Source organism: Phyllostomus hastatus, unplaced genomic scaffold, assembly GCF_019186645.2.
Source record: "Phyllostomus hastatus isolate PE091 unplaced genomic scaffold, TTU_PhHast_1.1 phas_contig_80, whole genome shotgun sequence".
Classification (NCBI taxonomy): Eukaryota; Metazoa; Chordata; class Mammalia; order Chiroptera; family Phyllostomidae; genus Phyllostomus; species Phyllostomus hastatus.
This window is the reverse complement of record NW_025333960.1, coordinates 18,361,766-18,384,678: the sequence shown is the minus strand read 5'-3', so window position 1 is coordinate 18,384,678 and position 22,913 is coordinate 18,361,766. Positions and strand designations below refer to the sequence as shown.

Genomic DNA, 22,913 nt, shown 5'->3' with positions numbered 1-22,913 from the left:
AATGTCCTCCTCCTACACTGGCTGGTGTGGCTCTGTGGACTGAACACCAGCTCGGGAACCAAAAGGCCGCCAGTTCCATTCCTGGTCAGGGCACATGCCTGGGTTGCAGACCAGGTCCCCAGATGGGGGTGTGCAAGAGGCACCCCAGTCAATGTATCTCTCACACGTTGATGTTTCTCTCCCTCCCTTCCATCTCTCTAAAAATAAAAAAAATCTGCCCCCTCCTGAAGTCCTGTCCATGCAGTGACCTGATGCAGCAATGCTCCCTCTCCTTCCACTGCTGCCTCTGCTTTTCATCCCACTCCGGAGGCCAAACCTAACAAACAGCCTTCACTTGTCAGTCCTTGGCCTCACTGCCCTCTTGGCAGTTTTCTTATTTTCTTTCATGATTTTATCTACACAAGCTGCTTCACTGATCACTGTTTTTGAGAAAATATTCCAAATCCTCAACGTAAAGCCTGAACTCCAACTTGACCTTTGCTACAATGCCCTTGCATTCATCTTAGCTCATTCAATCTGTCTTATCGGTCCTCCATGATCAGTCTTCCTCTTGACTTCTTTCCATCTAAAGGCATCATCTCAAAGATACCTCTGACTTTTCCCTCTTTGCCAATAAGCAAATCCTAGAAAAGTCACCATTTCTTTCATTCTTTTTTATTGTCAGGACCACTATTCTGATTATTGTATTTATTAATTCTAACTCAAATTACCAGGAAAGCCAGATGAATGATCTCCCCATTTCTAATCATGCTGACGTTGCCTCTACAGTTAATGGACTGCTTTAAAATGCAGCCTCTCAGTATCTCCTGAAGCTGAACACATGCATACCCTAAGACCCGGCAATTTCACTCCCAGGTGTATAACCAACAGAAGTGCATACATATGTGTACTAAAAGGCATGTGCTAGCATGTTTACAGCAGCACTATTTGAAAGAAATGAGCACGATGAATAAACGAATTGTGGTAAAGTCACCCAGTGAAATCTATATACAGTAATAACAATGAATGTTTATGATCCATGAAAGATAGAGAAGAATCTCACAAACATTGAGGAGCAAAAGAAGCCAGATGCGAAGGAGTGTATACTGAATGGTTTCATTTACATAAAGTTGAAAACTGGACAGGCCAAGCCTATGGTGTAAGAGGCCAGACGAGTTTTTCCCTTTGGCGGGGGAGTGCCTGGCTTTTGGGGTGGTGGTACTATTCTATTTCATCGTTTGGGTGCTAGTCTCATGGGTGTGTAGTCTTAGTTTGTGGAAATTCATTAAGCTGTACATTTACATTGTTAATATAAAAATAAAAGAAACATATATTCTGATATTTCTAACAATACTATGCTTTTGATAAGAAATCGTTAATGCTTGTATAAGAAGTATAAATTTTGCCAGCCTGGTACTTTAAACCTCCATATATATACTTCCAGGTTCCTTTTAATCCCACTACATATTCTCTGAAAAATGCCAATGTTTTCTCCTCTGTGGCCCTGCCCCAGCTGTCTGCTGCCCAGATTGGCCACTCCCAGGCTGCTGGCTCTGTCCTTCCTCTCCATGTCACCTTTCCTGGTGCTCCCCAATGGATGGAACTTCTCCCTCCCTTCAACTCCCAGAGAATTTTGTGTTTTTTTTTAAATTGTCTTATTTACTTTCTTTTTGTTTTATTTTTTTCTGACAACTAAAAAATATACAGAAAATTGAGATATAATTGACATATAACATTAGTTTCAGATTTGCAACATGATTCAATATTTGTATATATTGTGAAATGCTCACCACAATAAGTCTAGGTAACATTCATCACCACACACTGTTACAATTTTCTTCTTTTTTCCCCCTCACCGACAGATATATTTATCAATTTTAGAGAGAGGGGAAGGAATGTGAGAGAGGGAGAGGGGCAGAGAGAGCGAGAGAGAGAGAGAGAGAGAGAGAGAGAGAGAAACATCGGTGTGAGAGAAAAACAATCTGTTGCCTCCTGCACACACCCTGACCAGGGGTCAAACTCAACAGGTATGTGCCCTGACTGGGAATTGAACCTGCAACCCTTGACTGGTGTATAGGACAATGCTCTAACCAAATGAGCCACCCAACCAGGGCACAATTTTTTTCCCTGTGGTGAGAACTTTTAAGATATTTCTTAACAACTTTCAAATACACTATACAGTATTGTTAACTATAGTTACCATGTGTACATTACACGCTCAGGACTTGTTTATGTTATTACTGGAAGTATGTACCTTTTGACCCTATTCACCCTTTCTGCCAACCCCAAACCCCCTGCCTCTGCCCCTTCTCTTTTCCCTACATGTGCCGTATTATACTTTGTACAATAGTGATGTTGATGTGTACCTTGCTCTCTCCTGTAAACCATGAGCTCACTGTGTGTTCTTAGAAAGGTCTAACACAAGCCCATATGTGCTTAATAATATTTTTTTAGTTGAATTTGTTTGTCATTCCTTCTATGGGCCATTGGCTTCAGGATAACTAAGGAGGCTAAATGTTAGGAGCTTCTCCCCTAAACGTGTAAAGTTATAGTTGTAAATTAGATGCAATGTTTTACCTTTTCTCCATGTTGATCTCAATTTCATAGGAATGATTTTTTTTAAACATTAGAGTATAATAACTTCCATTCCTCAATTATTTAGAATATAATATTGGGTATTATGTCTCTAATCCATAAATATTTTACTAGATATCTCTAAGATAAGAACCCTTTAAAAATATGACCACACTACCATTATTATACCTAAAAATTAACCATAATCCATAGGAGTGATTTTAAGAAAAATTAACTTGAGCCTGTTTCTCTCATTACTTTATTGAAGAGAAGTTAAAAAGCAGAAGTGGAGTCCTTCTCCCTACCCCTCTGGGAAAGACTGAACCAACAAGGTAAATTAGGATAGTGCTCCTGCACCCTCACCAACAATATATTGAAACTTAATATTCAGTAGAGATCTATCTGTTGGATTAAAAAACAGTTTTTCCTTTTGTCAATTCTATTGGCAATCCATGCTGTGGCAGGGCAACTTCTTGGGTAGCCTGCAGGTGTGCCCTACCCCTTAGAGGCAAAGAACTGTGGCTGCTTCTTATCTTACTGGTAACTTGACCACCTATTCAATGGCTGGAGCTTGGGAGGAGAAGAGACCAGCAAAGTGAAAGCTCAAAGAAACCTGTATGTGATTGTGAACACATTGAGACAGTTCTCAGAAGGAAGGGACTGTTGATGCCAACAGGAATCTGTGACCCGAGCTTGCATGACTGCAAAGGACAAGCTAATACTCAGAAAGAAGAATTCCAAGTCAGGGAAAACATACCTACTTCATAACAATGAAATACACTGGGTTAATGAATAAACAGTTATTCTTAGGTAAGACATTTCTGGCATCTTTCACTTCAACATATTTATTTTTAAATATCAATATGTCAATATTTTAAAACAAAGGATCCATTGCTTAATGGCTAATCTTTATTTTTTTAAAAAAATGAAACTCATTTCTTTTCTTTGATAGTATATTTAGCATACAGTTTATAGGTCATTAGGATTAAAGTAAAAAAATTATGAAGACCTAGATATGTACAATGCTGACAAGAAGTCTGATTAAATAGAAAAACCTAACTGGTGGGGAGCATGTGGGTAACTAAACAGTGGGGCAGATGAGAGATGGAAACATGACAGAGATGCCACTGAGCAGGACAATAAAATTTCCCGGTCTTAGATTCAAATGAATCAGTAAAGGCACAAAGACAATCCATAATATTGATGAAGGTATCAGATCATATCATTTTTGGGAGCACAAACTATAGAAGGTAGGCAATTTCATATCTGATGATAACCTAAAAGAGAGCCACCTAATCAATTTTATGTAAGACACTATTCTCTAGTTTTTAATGTTATGATAATTATAATTACTAGAAGATAAAGCATTATGTTAATCAGATGCTTGAACTTGTGTGCTATACTTTACAAACCCATGACCATGTTTCATTATAAGATTCTGCCCCCAGGGAACTAGGAACATGGCTGTGCATCTGAGAGTAGAACAGAGACTCACCGTGTTGTCCAGCTGTACCCAGTGAACTTCATTGCTGGAGCTGACTCGGGACTGCTGGGTCTGCAGAGTGTATGGGAAGGAGCTAACCTGGAGTACCAAGAGGTTGAAAGCTTCCAGAACTTCTCTGCAATTAATGACTCTATCAGCCAATCCATGACTAGGTTCACCATGTGACAAATTGCCCGAAATGACACTGTAAAATATTGAAAGTCACATTCAGATATCCAGATTAAACTGATGAGACACAGAAGCAGATATCAAATTGGAGGTAACTTTTTAGCTCCTTTTTTTTCCCTAGTTCTTTGGGAGTAGGAGTAGAAGCAATGAACATTGATTTGGAAGACCAACAAGAGTACTCCTTCTTACCCCTTTCACCAAGATTTCAGGCATTCCCCCCCCTTTTCAAATTACCCTGATCTACATACCTCAGAATTTAAACTCAATTATCCACGCCAATGATATCTTAATCTGCAGCTGAGATAGATCACTTCAGTGTGAAAGCTCACCTGAATGAGGAAGCTTCTCCATCAAAGCGTGATGCTTATCACTGTGCAATGATCTGTACCCCCAGAAAGGCTCAGAGCCACAGGGATCCCCCATGTGTTAACGCCACTCTCCTCCCCTTGAGGTTGCTAGACCAGAGATTTTCAATTGGTGTGCTGCAGGGATTTTTAAAACATGCAATACCTGACTACTTAGTCAGGGGCACTGACCTCTTTTCCTTCAGATTGTCAAATAAAAAGAATGATAACAGTCAACAATAGCCATGCAGTGTGAATGACTCAAAATTATACCTATTTTTGTCAGGTTAGCAAAAAACGTATTTTTTAGTGTGCCACAGAATTTAATAATTAGTTTATGTGTGCCATGAGATGAAAATAGTTGGAAATTACTTTGATAGATTGTAGGGAGGTTTCTTCCTACCCCCCCTCCCTGTGACTAAAATTTTCTTCTTTCTGAAGCATCTTTAGTTGTGTTCAGTGTGTATGTACCAGGTTGCCCTGGGGAATTAAATACAGAGAGACCCAATGCATAATCCTTGGAGCTATTACCCCAAACTTTAGGGACAAGGTATATAATGTCAGTGAGATATTTCTGCTTATATTGGGTTGGCCAAAAAGTCCATTTAATTTTTCCATAAAATAAAAGACACATTTTTCATTTTTCACCAATAACTATTGATTTGGGTATTTTGAGTATACTGTCTCCTGCTATTGGCTTCTAGTGGGTATGCCAAGGGTGCTGCTAAACATCTTCCAATGCATAAGACAACCCCACAGCAAAGAATTATCTGGCCAAAATGTCAGTAGTACCAAGAAACTTTGCAAACCATTTTTGACACATTTGATCAGTCATAGCACCTTCTCCATACATTGTACAAATCTTTTTTTGTGTGTATTTCAGTTGCATTTTTACCTTTCTCAAAATAATAAGGCATAATATACCAAAAATGTTGCATATCTTATTCCATCTTCAATACTAACATGGATGCACAAAAATTCACCAGTTTTGGTAAGTTTTTTTTTTAATGCATGCCAATATGACAGCAGTCACAATACAATCTAACAAAATTGTTTTAAATGAAGTTAAAGACAACTAAGCTCTAGTAGAGCCATTGTATAGATAAAACTAAATGAAATTTTTGGACAACCCAATAGAACACTAGTGGTAACTAAACAGGATGTGGGCAAAATTTCTTTCCTTTTTCCTTCTTTCTCTCTCTCTCTCTTCTCCTCTGTCCCTTTTCTTCCCTCTTTCCCTCCTTCCTTCCTCCCTTCTTTCCTCCCTCTCTCCTTCTCTCCCTCTCTCCCTTCCTTCATGCTCAACCTAACAAAGTTATGCAAGATCTTGCTTATACCTACACATGGCTCTAAATTTTGTATTATGGAGTGCCAAACACATTCTAGCTTCTGAGCAAGCACTCTTACTATTTCTAGCACAGACCAGAACACTTCTAGATCCTTAACTTCATTGTGTCCTGAAAAAAAGAAAGTCTATAAACACTTGAGGACTATCCTCCCCACCTTTAAATTCTTTGCCTTATTAATCCATAGGAGCAAGATACCCGCTACCTGATCATTGCTGTAATTTGATCTGGCAGCAAAACTAGCTCCATCATGCCACATGCACTGATCTTTCATTAACAAGCTCCCAGATCATTAAAGTAGCATCTCTACTGCTATTAATGGTAAGAGGGAAGAAAGAAAGGCAAGGAAAAAGAGAAATAGCAGAGCTAGGAATAGAAGAGAAGGGAAAAAAGACAGGAAAAGAACTGGGGAGGAGGAATGGTGGTGAAAGGGCAAACACAGGGGCCTGCTGGGAGCTCATGAACCTCGACCTCCTCGATGCCATGCTTTTTTGAAGCGCCACAGTGCCCTTAAAATGGTATTTTTAATAGTAAAGTGTAAATTCACCCACAGCATAGTTCTAATAAAATCAACATTAAAGTGGTAAGAAAGGGTAAAAGAGCAAGAGAAGGGCAGGAATGTTATCAATAAGGATGCCAAATGCTATGGTCCTTGGGTTTTCAAACCATCACCTTTTAAATAATTTATTACATAACTACTGCTGCTGTAGAAGAAATATTGCATTTGCTCACTCTGAAGCAATCACCTCGTTAGTTCCACATGGCAGTTGTCGTGGACCAGCACAAACAGTGTATACGGGTTCTGTTTCACTTTTCTCATGAAAACTTCAAACTTGGCTTGGATCTCATTGTCTAGACGAACAACATATTTCTCGGCTCTCTGATAAGCTGTCCCATTTTCCTCCAGACCCAAGTCTACAAGGACACCTGCCAAGAAGAAAAAAAGCCTATTTTTATATACATATACATAAATGAGGTAAGTTCAGTGTCACCTGATATGCTGGGTACTAATCATATAATGAGGTTTAGAGAACAGATACTTTTCTTTTTTCATATTCCCCACAATTTTGAGAAGTATCAGATTTCCTTTTCTTAAGAAACTCCACTCTTCCTCCCACAAATGAAAACAGAAAACAATTTGATACATGAAGTAGAAACAGGTAAGTGTATGAGCCCTCTGTATAATTAAATTCTATTTATATATGAGGTGCTGCTGCTAACAGCTACTATACAGTTCACTCGGAAAAGTGACACTTTGGGCTACAGCTCTTGGCTAAATTAATATAATATAAGCCTTCCATACCTGAAAGTTAGCAACAAAACAAATGTAAGAAAAAAGAAAAATACCGTGTGAGGTCTAAAGATACCAAAACTAAATTATGAGCCTTTTTATTTAATATTTTACTCACTTTTATACAGTGACATTCTGCACAGTATCTAGAGTATGGGAAACCCTCAATAATGTTGAGTTATGTACCAAATTAAAAAAATGAACTAAATTACCCAAGAGTAATAAATTGTCAAAATGTTAGAAATTGTGAAACTTTAGTACTCTATCATTATTTTGGTCTATAATTACATTACTTCTACATATAAACATCTAAAATAGTTCTAGGCACATGAAACTGTTGTTGGGATTGTTAATTAAAACACCAAATCCTCCTTTAAAATGGAAACAAAATGGTAATTATGTGAGATGAAGAGGGTGTTAACTAACTTCAGTGTGGTAAATGTACCAAAACTTTACATGTATCAAATCATCACATTGTATACCTTGAACTTATACAATGTTATTTATCAATTATAGCTCAATAAAGCTGGGGAAAAAAACAGAAAATAAGGGTGCACAACTCTCCTTCCCACCCCAGACACTTGGCAGCATGGAGGGAGGGCCATGCCATCTGAGATGAGCGGGGGGCCGGGGGGGGGGGGTGGCGATCAAGCCTATGGCCCTACAAGCAGGAGAAGGAACGAGAAGGTTGATTTGGGGGTTGGATATGGTCCTTGAGGACCAGCCTGGATTTCAAGGGTTGAAGGACATCTATTTAGAATCTAGTATCAGCCACACCTACCAGCCTGAACTGTGTGAAAATAATTAAGAAAATAAATTTAAAAAATAAAACAGAGACTTGAATTGTTGACTTAGTTTTATTTATCTAGCTTTTCTTTTAATATAAAACCAGCTCAAAGTACAACCATGTACAATTAACATCTAGATGCTATAATACAAATAGCCCCAAGTGGGATTTTTTAAAAAGGAAAAATGTTTTACCATATGAAAAATTCATTCTATGAGAAAAGGTGAACAGAAGGTAATTTTGCTTTCAAACATTTTTCATTAGGAGACTTTCCTCAGAGACTGTTTTCAGTTCCCACCCAAATGTAGTCAAACATTATGAATATTTTCAAGAGTAATCAAATATTTGGCAATCATTCTGATTTTTTTGAATGTGAATTGCTTGTAAAATTCATTCAACATTTGATAGTGACTTACTGAACATCTACTTTGTATCAGGTACCCTGTCAAGTATTGTGCTAGGCCTGGGAATACAGAGGACAGCAGGCCAAAGACCTTAGTCTGATGAATCTTATGATGGAGAAGATGGGTAATTCTGACAGGTGTCATCATGGGAGACAAAGTACTACGGGGCAGAGGAGGTAAGCAGAGGCACAGGGAATCTACTTAATCTCTGGGGTTTCTGTTCCCTAATCTGTAAAATGGGGAGAGTAGAATCAATTGAAAATTAGTAGATATTTCCTAAGTTTGCCCTTAGGAAACAAGTTAAAGGCATCCTAATATGTAAAGACCATAGTTAATTCTTAAAGAGGAAAAACATCTTGTGGACCATTAATAGGTGACTACATTTCAAAACAAATGAAATAAGAAAACCTTTGACAGGTCAAATCTAAGGGGTAGTTATCTAAGATATAATATGGTCTATTAGTCCATAACTGTGCAGCCAGTTAGTTTTGCAGTGGTGAATTTGGGTTGGGAGCAGGCATAATAGACATAATTGTTCTGTTCCTATCTGGGCATTTTTAGTAGATCATCCTTACCTTTAAATTTTGTTTTAGACTTGCTTTTATTTTTAAGTTTTGTTTCTTGACTGGTGATGAGAGTGATAGACACTCATCTTGGAAAAACTGAAAAGTATAGAGATATATTAAAAAAGAAATTTATCCACAATTCTTTTTTTAAAGTATTTTATTTATTTTTTTAGAGAGGGGGAAGGGAGGGAGGAAGAGAAGGAGAGAAACATCATGTGTGGTTGCCTCTCATGCACCCCCTACCAGGGACCTGGCCCATAACCCAGCATATGCCCTAACTGGGAATCAAACCAGTGACCCCTTGGTTCACATGGCCGGCACTCGATCCACTAAGCCACACTTGCCAGGGCTATCCATAATTCTTTAACTCAAAATAAGCCACTGCAAACGTTTTTTTGCATTCCTTCCTATGTATACTGTACTACTTAGGTTATAGTCTATAATTGTATATCCTGATTTTTTTCTCTTAAAACTGTAAAATATGAAACAAAACTTAAAAAAAAGAAACAAAAATTTCATTATTTACTAATATATGTCTGTGTAGAAAACACAAAATAATCCAGATAAATTAAATTAATAAGCATTTAGTTAAGTTGATGGATTGGAAAATCAATCCATAAAAATTGTTGCATTTCCATATATCAGCAGTAGTGAGGATATGTATTTAAATACATTTTTAATAAAATTAAAAAATTAAGCACCTAGGAATAAATCTTATCAGAAGACACACAACTGAATGCAACTGTGATCCTGCTTTGGATCCCAGAACAGAAACATGGCAGTAAGGGGAAGACTGGTGAGGTTTTTAGTTGATAGTGTTGTTCCAAGATTGATTTTCTGTTTTGATGGTTTACTATGGTTATATAAGGTATTAACCTTCAGGGAAGCTGGCTAAGAGTATTCATTCTAATAGCTTTATTGATATATAGTTCATATATAATTCACCCATTTATAATACACAATTTAATGGCTTTTAATACATTCACAGTTTTACAACAATCACCACAATCAATTTTACAACACTTTCACAACCTCTAAAAAAACCTCATACTTTTTAACCATCAGCCCTCAATTCCCCACTTGGTCCCCCAGCCGAATCTATTTTCCTTCTCTATAGGTTTGCTTATTCTGGACATTTAATATAATTGAACCCATGACAATATATAAACATATATGACTAACTTCTTTCACTTGGAATAATGTTTTCAAGTTTCATCCATGTTGTGGCATGTGTCAGTATTTCATTTTTTATTGCTGTGTAATTTTTCTACTGTATGGATATACCACACTTTGTCTATCCATTCATCCGTTGATGGGCATTGGATATTTTCCAGTTAATGCCACTATGAACATTTGTATACAGTTTTTGTGTGGACATGTTTACATTTCTTTCTTATTTCATACCTAAGTGAAGAATTGCTGGATCATATGATAACTCTATGTTTAACCATTTGAGGAATGCAGGATTGTTTTCTAAAGTGGCTATGTCATTTCAGAGGGGGGACCCAAACAAACCCAGAATTTATTTATAAAAAGTTGTGTATTTACTCTTACATGTTTAAACTTCAGTCACCTTCAAAGTACTCTCCATTTAATGCAATACACCTATCGAGACTTTTTTTTTCCCACTGCTCAAAGCAGTTTTTGAACTCATCGATTTTGATATCTTTTAGTGCTTCTGCCATTTTTTGTTTCACCTCTTCCACATCAGCAAAGCTTTTCCCTTTGAGGGCTTTTCTCATCTGGAAAAACAAAGTCACTCAGGGTGAGATCTGGTGAATAGGGAGGGTGGGGCATAGGAGTCATGCCATTTTTGGTCAAAATCTGCTGAACACTCAGTGCCATGTGGGCAGGTGTGCTTGTAAATCACCTATCATGAAATGGAAAAACGTGCTGAAAGAGTCTTAAAAAAATTCACTGAAGTTGAATGCAGCCTCTCACAACAATGCCAGTTGGCACACTGATACAGATGGGTTCCTAGAACACTCACCTAGCAAGGGAAGCCTCTACTATAAGGGACCCACCATAGAGAAGATAATTCCAGTGTTTTTCCTTGTTCCCTCCTCATACATCCCCATCAGCAGTGTAGAGGATTCTAATATCTCCACATATTAAACAACACTTGTTATTGTCTGTCTTCACACATAGCAGGTATGAAGTAGTATCTCTGTGTGGTTTTGATTTCCATTTCTCCCATTAGCTAGTGATGCTGAGCATCTTTTCATGGGCTCATTGGCCATCTGTATGTCTTCTCTGGATAAATGCTGATTCAGATCCTTTACCTATATCTTAATTAGGCTGTTTGTCTTTTTATCATTGACTTGTAATAGGACTTCAAATATTGTAAATATAAGTCCCTTATCGGATAAATGATTCACAAATAATTTCTCCCATTCTGTGCATTCTCTTTTCACTTTCTTGGTAGTATCCTGTGAAGCATAAATAGTTTTAATTTTGATGGTGTCTAGTTTTTTTTTAATTGTTTGTGCTGTATCTAAAAAATCACTGCTTAATCCAAAGCCATGAAGATTTACACCATTATTTTCTTCTAAGAATTTTATGGTTTTAGTTTTTACATTAGGTCCTTGACCTCTTTTTAGTTAGTTCTTGTTTGTGAGGTAGGGGTTCAACTTCCTTCTTTCACATGTGGATATCCAGTTGCCCCAGCACCATTTGTTAAAAAGGTTATTCTTTCCCCCATTTAATAGTCTTGGCACCTGCAAAATTCAATTGATCATAAATAGAAGAATTTATTTCCAGACTTTTTCAATTTTGAACCATTGACCTATGGGTCTGTTCTTATGCTAGTACCACACTGCTGTGATAAATATAGTTTTGTATTAAGTTTTAAAATGGAGGAAGTGAGAGTCTTATAACTTTATTCTTCTTTTTCAATATTTTGAGTATTCTTGAAATATTTTCATATATTTTAAGTAAACACAGAATTTGAGTCCCTTTGATTTCCATATGAATTTTAGGATCAGCTTGTCAATTTCTGTAAAGTAGCTAGCTGGGCTTTTGATAGGGAATGAATTGAATCTGTAGATCAATTTGGGGAATACTGCCATCTTAAAATATTAATTAGTCTTCTAATTCATGAATATGGGATGTTTTCCATTTATTTAGATCTTCTTTAATTTTTTTCAACGTTTTTTAGTTTTCAGAGTGTAAGTTTTACACTTCTTTTGCCCAATATTTCCCATTTTTATTCTTGTTCATGCTATTATAAATGGAAATGATTTCTTAATTATATTTTTGGATCTTTTATACCATTTTTGTGACTTTCCTGTAGATGTACAATAGAAAATTTTAAAAGAAGCATGACCATATCAAATATTTGCAACTAAAACACATACATTGTTGATGGGGGTGTAAATATAACCACCTTATTAAGAAATTTAGCATTATTTAATAAAGTTGAAAAAGTACAAGAAAAATTAACATTATTTAGTAAAGTTGAAAAAGTACATAATCTGTTCTCCAACAATCTTACTCCCAGAGAAACTCCAGTGTGTGTGCACCAGCATTGTTTGAAATAGTGAAAAAGTACAAATAACCCAAATGTCCGTCAGTAGTAACTAATGTCAGCATGATGTCCTCTAAAACACAGCTCACACTTGAGTTTCACTGATTGTCCAGAGTTGTGTTTTTAATTTTTTATTTTTAGGTCTAATATCTAATCAATAATTACTCACTGCACTTGATTGGTAGTATCTACTGCCAGATGTATCCACTGTAAAGACTTTCTCCTCTTTGTAATTTTTAAAATGTGGATAATACTTTCAGACTGTGTGAATATTTGTTCCCAAATGACATTTTAACCAATGGTTTTAGTATTCATTAACAATACTTGTTAGAATCAATAATTACATTGGTATTACAAAATGTGGATTCTCTAATTCTATCATTTTCCTACATTTATTAGGTAGTACTCTTTTGTAAAGAAAGCCTCGCCCCCCCACCCCTCGCATCTCCTACCCCTTTTATTTCTTTAGTATTACTATGGACTCATGGTTTAATAGATTATGATCTATTGCCATCATTCCTTTTGATACCCCAAATTACCAAATGTGGCCAATAAAATCCCCTTTAAGCAGGCTGTGATGTCTTTTTGAAATGTCCCCATCAATCTTTGAGTACTTCCTTGCTTTCTAGAATAAGATATTCCACCTCAGAGTTGGGACAGTCAGGAATGGTATTTGTAAGCCAAAAAAATCTGGATGCTAAATGTTCACACTCATACTGCGATATCACTATGACAGAGCTTTAGGAAACATTAATTTTTTTCAAGTTATGAGTTCTTATATCTCTAATATAAGTCTATAAGGAATATTCCTTACTTTTCCCCAGTCCACATTTGAGGCTCCCTTCTTCCATGTGAAAACACTGCTGTTCAACAACATTAAAATACTTATCTATTTGCTATATCCTATGAAATACACAAAATAGTCTTAAAATTATTAATACCACTTCCAATAACATAATGATTAAAACTCAAGATTTATTTGCAATTCTTTTTGCCCTTAGATCACGTTGAGATTATAAAATAAAGAAGCTTATTCTAAAAATACCTGAATTTTTTTTGTGTGTGTGGTTAACATCTTAATATGCAGTTAGGTTCACTTATTTCTCTTTGTATTCAACATTAAGGTTTCCCTATCATTTTAATTTTTTTGAATATGAAACTAATAGAGATCAAAAATCAAAACTACACAAAAAGTTATACCCATCCCTATCTCTTCAACCCCATATAGATAAACTTTTCCACTAGTGTCTTGTTTAGCTTTCATGTTTTGTTTGTTTTTCAAAAACATGCACTGAGGGGTGTAATCTGAAATGGTCAGAAGTGCTACAAAAGGCTTATCTGAGGTCACTTTCTATCTTCTTGATAATTTGTTTATCAGTGCTCTATAGGATTAAATAAAAGTTTATATTCTAATACATTATGAGTAAATCTGTCACATTTTTCCAACTCAATAAAAACTGGGCCTTAGCAGTTTCCACCTGGGGTACTGATGGTGGCACCAAGAGATTCCAGGCCATGTCTACCTAAACGCTAAATCTTACTTTTGACCTGAGTTGGAACTTCGGAGGCAACAGTAACTCTTCTTTTATGACATTTTACCACTCACTGGGTTCTAGTGAACCACAGTGGTTGGGAATCACTGTGTTCCCTAAAGGTGATTAATCTGAACCCCGAGAGCAGACATAGGTGGTGCCCCCGTCATGGACGTCTTCCACAGAAATAACTGACTCGAAAGGTCCCTGGAGAGAACCTTCTTGGACAGCAAAAGACTCAAGCAGCTCAAATGAAGCCCCTTGTGCTCCTATTTCCTTACTGAAGGCTACAGAATCCAGACGGGCTTCTTTGGCCCTTTACGGGATTCAAGAAAAACATGTCCTCTGAGGCAATGCCTCTAAAAACTTGAAAAGAAAAACAGCAAAGTTTCAACTACCTGAGGGGCCTGTGAGGGGGATCAAAACAAGAACACACACACCAAGTCCACAATACCTGGAAAGCACTAGTGTCAAAGGCCTTTCCAAAAAGGTCAGAAGTCTGTATGAGTGGCCAGAACCCATCACTAGAAGGAGCTAATGGGTCCTGATATCAAGTAAAACTGATAATGATCAAAGAAATCCAAAATGCTGAGGTGTCATTAAATGTGATCCAGTACTCCATGCCCCACTACCCTGCCTGTTTATTTGGAGAGAACAATATAATCTAAGTTGAATGTTCTTATCATCCCTTGATTTTTTAAAATAAAGAATTATATTTCTAAATTTTTTATCTCTAACTTTTATTTCTTGTTTTTCTAACCAAGAAGATATCCTAAAGAAAATAAAACTCTCAGTTAGCTGTCCATCTTTTCTGAGGATTGAATTAATTTCTCCGAAAGTGTGTTATGCAAAACAAACAAAAAACAAAAAACATTCTAATGCTTAAAAGGATATGAAAATCAAGAAAATACTAAATCATTAGAGCATGCTAAGTTTTTATAGCATTATGATAACAATGGCTATTCCTTCACTCTGGCAATCTCTTTTCAGCATGTAAACAAACTGGAAATTGAAATAGCTGGTTAAAAATCCTGCTAATCACTTTCAGTGCCCATTGCACTGGCAGTCACTTTGTCTTCTGGTGGCTCCGCTGTCTCCCTTCTGTCTTTCCAATGGGGGAGAGTTTTTAATCTGGGTCTCATGAGACCTGTCTGTGTGGTGTGTGTGTACTCTGGTGCTGTTTTTTTGGGTCAGGAGGGAAGCAGCAGTAGACCTACACAGAACAGCATCCTGAACACACTGATGCAACTTCAGAGCCCTCTGTGACTGACAGATATACCTGATACACATGTATCTAAGGTCTCTACTCTTGGGCAAAGTAGATTTCTAGAATATGGTTTTGATGACTTAATCTGTTTTTGCCAGAGAACTACCAAATCTCAAATATTACTTCTGTTTTCCTTTTAAAATAGATTTTAACTTAAAATTCAACAAAATTTTATAAAAAATTCAGTGCAATAAATATTAAGTGTCTGCTGTGTCACAAATGAGACAAAGATGTTTCCTGAATCTTTTACTTTCTAGTTGAAGAGAAAGAGCATTACTAAACTTTCAGCCACAGCACAGTGCTGAGCTCCACGACAGTGATGAGCACATGAAAACAAGCTGAGGAAGAAAGGCTGCAAAAGTGTGTGTCATAGAAGCCAAAGATACTGCAGGGAAGGAGTGGAGGGCACCTGTGCTGTGAAGAGTTCAGAGAAGGACTGAAAAGATCATTGGTATCATTGGTGAAGAGTCCTGTGAGGGTGGGGGTGGGAAGTGGAGGCCAGTTTCCAGGGTGTTGAGGAGTGACTGGGAGGTGAGGAAATAGAGATAACTAACAACAGGCAACTCAATAAGTTTGGCAGTTAACTAGAGGAGAATGAGCTGGAGGGTTAGGGAAGATTAACAGAGGCTTGTTTTGTCTTCCAGACAGTGGGGCAAGTTTAAACAGATGGAATGAGCCCCAGGAGAGAGAGAAGTTGAAGGTGACAATGTGAGAAAAAGTAATAGTGAGTTCCATGAGAAGTGGTATTTAGAACAAGGTGGGAGAATTATGCTGAAATAGAGGACAGTTCTTGCACTGATCAAGAGGGAAAGGACAAAGGTGGATGTGTCTGCAGTTATCTGAAGTTTTCTTCCATTGGGGTGGGGAAGGAGGGGAGTTGGTGGCATGGCCATTTGCTAAGAGAGAAGGACAAAGTCCGAAGTTTGAGTGAGTGACACCGAGTCTGCAATAGCCACTGTGGAGAATGGGGAAGAGATCCAGCCAAAGAACCACATAAGAATTTATGATGGCATCAGTTGGAAAGATTGATTGCTCCCCCCCGCCCCCCGCCCTGCAAACTGTGTAGAAAAGGAGTCTGCAGTCTGACATTGGAGATATTAGAATTAAGAATTCCAGGACCCAGCATGGTCTTGGATATGACCAGGGAGCAGGTGACTGAGGAGGAATGCAGGTAAAGGTGTTTGAGGATGAGGAGCTTAAGGTACTGAGCTAGGATACTTACTGGCTGGTCATCTACCTGGTCAGAAAGTACCTTTGGATGGATGCAGACTGGGAAGCAGAGAAGACTGTGGGCCAGGTGCTAACATCTTCTATAAACCAGGGGTGGGCACTGGGCAGCTAACTATATAGCTGAAAATGACTTTAAGAATGCTAACTTTAGGTGCTTGTTCAGTTACACTTGTACAAGGAATCTCTGCTGTTTCCCTATCTCACCTCAGGACCCACTGATTTCCTAGCACTTTCTTCCCTGTGATCTCCTCCCTACCACCTTCGTCCCAGCCCAATAAATATTGCTTAGACTTTAGGTGACTGACAAGGCAGTAGAAAGTTGGTAAGACCAAGAAAAACATATTTTATGTGTGATTGCCTCTTTATGTGCAGGCATGTGCCCTGATGGGGAATTGAACTGGCAACCCTTTGGTTCACAGGTTGGCGCTCAATCCACTGAGTTACACCAGCCAGGGCAGAAAAATATATTTTAGAATGTGAAAATGCCTTCCTTTATGTTTTCATTCCCCTTCTAACCTCTACTACCACCTGGACTTTCCTTACACCCATTTGGATAGAATAGTCTATGCACGTATCAGCAGATGAAAATGTGTCTCTGGTTCTTTTATAATCAATCAGGCATGTGTTAAGGCATCAAATTTGTGTCATTCCCCTGAGCATGATAAAGCTTCCTTGACTAGGTGCTACCAGATCAACTCACATTCTCTGGGGGCTCCCACCTATACCATTTTAAAAGCAGGAACGAGGAAAATGTTATCGGTCAGTAATACTTCCTGTTTTTATTCCACTCACCTTAAATTGGAAGTGGCTTGCATTTTTAATGCACCAACACCTTAGTATTCTAATTTACAGAACTTAGTATTCTAATTTATAGTCTCCTGAATTAAAAGAATTATGCTACAACATCACACTTTTAAAAATAACACTGAAACAGAAGCATTTCCTATAGTCTCAAAATTCCTTATGTTGGTTCTCCACTGACCACTCCAGCAGTCATGAGTCCATTTTGGGCAAACTTACAAATGTTTAACACATTCATTTTTTTTACCCTCAAATTCTTTTCATCACATTTTCTTTTCCTCCCTGCTTCCCTTCCTTAATTAGAATGTAGATGAGATATCAAGTGCTTTGCCTTAGTGCTGGGCCTGCAACAATGTGATGGTTTCTATTTTCACCTTTTTCTTTCAGCCATACAAGGGCTGCCAAGGATGTGGCCTTTCTGCATGCCCTGGCTGCTCCTGCCTGCCTGGTGCTTTTCCTGGCACGCTGGCTGCTGAAATGCTTCCTGTAGGGAAAGGCAAATGGAGGGCTAGAGAGAGGAACCTCCGCTTCCTCCCTCATCCCTCCATGCAAACATGAGTTAAGCACTTGCTGCCAGTCCTGAGAGAGGCACCATATCAGGCAGTAGGCAAACAGAGATGAAAAAGTGGTTCTTGTCCCCAAGGTCCTGTCCTCTGTGACGTTAAGCAAATGAAGCTCTCGTTGATTCACATGGCAAAATATGAGAAAACTGAGTCAGATAACTTCTTGAGAATCCTGTCTGTTTTTATAGCTCTAAGTTTTTGGTGTTTTTTTTTTTTAAGATTTTATTTACTTATTTTTAGAGAGAGGGGATGGGAAGAAGAGAGGGAGAGAAACACTGATCATTAATCGGTTGCCTCTCATCCACCACCAGCTGGGCACCTGGCCTGCAACCCAGGCATGTGGCCTGACCAGGAATTGAACTGGTGGTGACCTTTCAGTTCACAGGCCAGCACTCAATCCACTGAGCCATACCAGCCAGGGTATATAACTGTGAGTTTTAAAAGTTGTTTTAGTGGATAATCTCTTGCTAACTATTTACTCTGCTCTGGATAATTTCTCTTTACATCTTAATATTCTTATGATCCTATCAACTGTTACATGTTCCAATAATATGAAGGTATTTAAATATCAAAGCAAATATAGTCTGGTGTGTTATGATATGAAATATTATACATTCATTAAGAATGATGCTTACAAAAGCTTTTCAGGACATGGAAAAATGTGTATGCTATAATGTTGAGTGAAAAAGCAGACACAGATAGGGAAGAAAGCCTGGGACACCAGCTATTGAGTCATTTGCTAATATGTAGATTTTAACAGTATTTACTCTTGAAAGGTAGGATTATAAATGTCTAAATGTTTCTTTTATTTTTCAAAATAAAGAATACTGTAACTATGTTTTTCTATAATAAAAATGAATATAGTTATTTTAAAATATATAGACGTGGTTGTTTTGGCAGCAAAAATGTCAATATGTATGCCAAAGCCAGATATGAATAATTTTCAAAATATATTTGCCTTGAATTTTCTAAATCTATCCTTAACATTGATTTTTCTAGATTTTAAGCTTATGTAACTAGTCAAATCCTTGTGCCTTTCTGAGGAGTGGTAATCTTAAAATCCTCACTTTAGAAAATTTGGAAGGCATTGAGAAGGGAAAAGGAAAGACCGCTCTAACTTCTTGACCTGTCAAAAATGCAGGTTTTATTTAGGGCATTGTGCTTATCAAGAGAGGTGAAAGTGCAGGTTGTCAAGAGGTTACTTCAGGATAAGGCTCTGCAGAGAGCACAGCTGCTGGCGGTGGATGACTTCACCATGTGAAATAGGTGCTATGTGTTTGCTCAAGCACAATTTGGGATATCAGATCACAAACTCAGGAAGGCCATAAATGCCAATTAGTACAAGTAAAACACCTATAAGGGAAGGTGTTCCCTCCATGTTATGAAAGTGGAAAATTCATAAGAAATAAAGCATATGGTCAATGCTTGGTGTGACTAAAGCCCATCCATTTCCCTCCATGGAGGGGGCAGAAAGAAAATGCAGAAATGGCCAGTAGTTGTGGATGCCTAGAACTCCCTCTGGTTTCTGAGACAACTATAAGAGAAGGTGTTAGATCTTCTCTGGCTAATCACCTATAAGTCAGTCCAACTGGTTTTGTAACAGGGCAACAAGTCATTTTGTAACTGACATTCAGAATTTTAGAGGCTAAAGAGAAGACTGCACTGTTACCAGGCATCTGGGCCTCCAGAAGGCATGGACTTTATATGTGTCAGTATTAAAAACAAAACAATCTGCTGTCAGTCAGCTTATTTGACCCATGGAGCTAACAACAAAGGATTTCTCATGGAGCTGTGCTACTCAAAGTGTGGTTGTCTGACCAGCAGCACTGGCATCTCCTGGGAGCTTGTCAAAAATGCAGAATCTGTAGTCTACCCAGACCCACTGAAGGGGAATCTGTATCTACACTAAAGTTTAAGGAGAAACTGCATGATAGGCATGAAATATAACCTACACTTTAAGCTCCTCTGAAATCCTGTTTCCTATACCTATTTGCAAATATATTGAAAGTATTTTTTTTTAATATGGCAAAGATTCCTTCTTCCACTAAAATCCATGTCTGTATGTGTATGTGTGTGCTTCCCCAGCTAAAGCACTCAGAAGCAACTTGACATTTATAATTTCCTTTTCAAACCTAGTTTACAAAAGCAATCATTTTCAGCTGTCCCAATTTTCTAAATTCTTTATTGCGTCTTATCATTCTAAGCAAGTTTTATTTGTTTATATGTTTGAAAGGGATATTATTTACCACAGATTTCTAGAGTTTTGCTCTCTACATTTTCATATTTTCTGGGAAAATATTTTTCCTCTATACTTATTCTCTTAAAGTACCTAATTAGGAGAAATCCCAACTATTTCTTAATAAGACTTCCCATTGTTGACATAGAGGATTGTGTTCTGGTGTCTAGGTTGAAAATGTGCTGGTATTGTGCTAAATTACTAAGATTCCACCTAGGGGTATTTGACCAACCTGAGCCGCAGAAGGAGTTCAGGTGGCATAGACCCCATCATCACATGCTGGGCTATCCTTGTCTTGAGAAAATTTCTCTTCATAAGTGAATAACTGGTTTTTAGTCCACTGATGCCACTATCAGGGAAACGTGTACATCAATTTCCCCTTGACCAAGGAGGGGAAGAGACCAGAATACTTTGAGAAAAAACTTACAGATAAATTCAAATAATGAAGTGTTCTTTTTATTACTGTAAAAAAGGGTGGAATTGTTCTATAATGATTTGGATTAAACAAAAGAAAGCGGCAGAGGGAATCTAAGGCTAAATCTGCATAGGGTCCTCTTTAAAAGTTCATTCTTACCTGATTGTCGAATCCGTTGAAGAGTTTGCTGGACCAGCACCTCTGATCTTGGGACAATGATGATGAAGTCCACTTTGCTGAAGTGGCCAAGGTCCAGGCTCTGGCTGCCACTGTCTGCTATGGCACACACCTGGGATAAAAGTTTTCTGGCAACTGTAAGCTGTGGTTGATAAATTTGGAAGGTTTCGTTATCTAAATCTAAAATTAAAAAGTCATAAAAAGAAGATTAATTCACGTCTGTGATGATCACTGTGAATCCATACTGGGACACACACACAGTCAAGTAATGCTCTATCACCAAGAGCTCTCACTTTCTTTTGTCACTCTATTATGTTTTACTAGGTTTGCCTGTTTTCCCTGAAAACTTGGCTGAAAGGATGTGTTCAAGAGTGGTGTGGTAATTTCACAAATGTATTATTTTAAAATCCACTGTCTCACAAATCACTAAATCAACACCCCTCCCCCACCCACAAATGGGTGAGGGGTTGAGGTGGGGGACTGACCACACTCTCAGCTAGAGCCAGGACTCATCTCTGGAAAGAGGAGGAAAGAGTTTCCAGTTTTCTTTAGTACTGTCATCACAGGTCAGGTGCCTCAGCCCAGACCCAGTTCAGGCAAGGAGGCAATGTCCTAACCGTAATGAATCTGAGTTCCTTTGAGCTTTTCTGGATGGCACCACAGTAAACATTTCCTCTCCAGCAAGTCCACTGCAATGTGATTTAAAATACTCCTCCCTGTGACTGCATAACATAGGTCACAGAGACTCTACGTTCACCTTTTCACACTTGACTTTGCCAGTACTTGTGACCTGACAGGTCTAGGTGATTGTGGTCAACTCCAGTGCTGATGCCTGTACTATCTGAAGAGACCCAACTCATGACTTGGCCAGCTGGCCACTCAGTAGGTGACGTAATAGAAAAACATTGCCCAGATACTCAGTATGTCAGTAGCTTTTTATAACAAGTTATAAGCAAGCAATCAATCTCTCATACGTGCATGTGTGCACTCATGCAATGAGACAGGCTTAGTCAGCTAAATGTCTGGGTAAGCAACATCCAATACTTCTTTAAAGGGCTGCTTTTTATCAGAAACACATGTGGAAGTCTGACTGGCACATACAAGTGCCCAATTAACCTGTGCTAATTAATGGTCTCTAAAATCAAACTGCAATATGGCCAACACAGAGAGGGCAGCCATGATGCCTCAGCCACCACAGAACCCTGGCAGTGAGTGGAGAGTTAGACAGGTGAGCCTGCCTCCTGGCTGACAGAACCCACTAGAAAAGCCCAAAGCTGCCACTTTTCATAGTAGCCCCAAAAGTTTACCGATCCACAAAGATTACCAATCAAAATAAGTATGTCTTCTGATCATTAGGGCATAATTTTTTTCATTTCACAAGTTAGATGTTCGGGACTTCCATAGAAAATGGAATAACTTTGTGGAATTTAACTGAGCAAGTTTTGAAGTTTAAGGAAACCTAAAAGTATTTTTAGGCAATGTTTCTTAAACAGACAATCAAGGATATGTATGTGGGAATGTGTAAGTCCTTTGAGAAATTATAAATGCTACTTTGTTAGTAATTTAAAACAGTATAAACACTTTTTTGATCACCTGAATTACCACTTTATTACTGAATAACATTGCGAAGTCAAAAAATTTTATTGTCTGTATTTGCATTGTTTTTATGGCCAAACTGATGCCAAGTCTTGCTACTTTCATTGCTGAAGTGATCCTGATACACATATGATGCATACCTATCAAGTGGAGGCCAAAAGGCTGTCAGCAGCAGCTTATATATGGATCTGTTTTGTATCTATGCTTTCTCCTGTTCTTTTTTCCTCATCCTTTTCTATGATGTCCCTGTCAAAAGGGAATTGGGAAAGGATCTGAACTGAAAGGAATCCAATACAATGACTGAATTCCTCACTCCTGGCCCTACCATCTCCCTTTGCATACCAGAAGCTTGTGACAGGGCAGATGATGTTTTGCTATTGCTGCTCTATCTTCCAGGAAGGCCTTGCGCCCCCTGATTATGTGTGTTTTACATGTCAGAGAGCAAATGAAGGGAATGGAGAGCCAGGAGCCCTGCACAGACTATAGTTCCTTCAAGCAGTTCTTTGAAGGCCTCCTTGAGCACCAACAACTTTCTGGGCATAGCTGGGGGAGCTAAGAAAAGTATAGCAAGGACCCAGAAATCTTTCCAGGAAAAAAAGAGAGAATG

The 22,913-nt window shown here is 38.1% G+C and overlaps 1 protein-coding gene across 3 annotated transcripts in view; it reads right to left on the bottom strand.

The window, feature by feature from the left end:
- The window catches only part of GREB1L (GREB1 like retinoic acid receptor coactivator), a 273,756-nt gene that overhangs the window by 42,345 nt on the left and 208,498 nt on the right, over positions 1–22,913 (bottom strand). For all 3 annotated transcript variants that reach the window (XM_045849981.1, XM_045849984.1, XM_045849982.1), the window contains 3 exons: positions 20,693–20,890; positions 6,662–6,842; positions 4,049–4,241 (listed from right to left, as the gene is read on the bottom strand). In XM_045849981.1, coding sequence (XP_045705937.1) covers positions 4,049–4,241; positions 6,662–6,842; positions 20,693–20,890 — 572 coding nt within the window. The remainder of the gene's footprint in view (positions 1–4,048; positions 4,242–6,661; positions 6,843–20,692; positions 20,891–22,913) is intronic.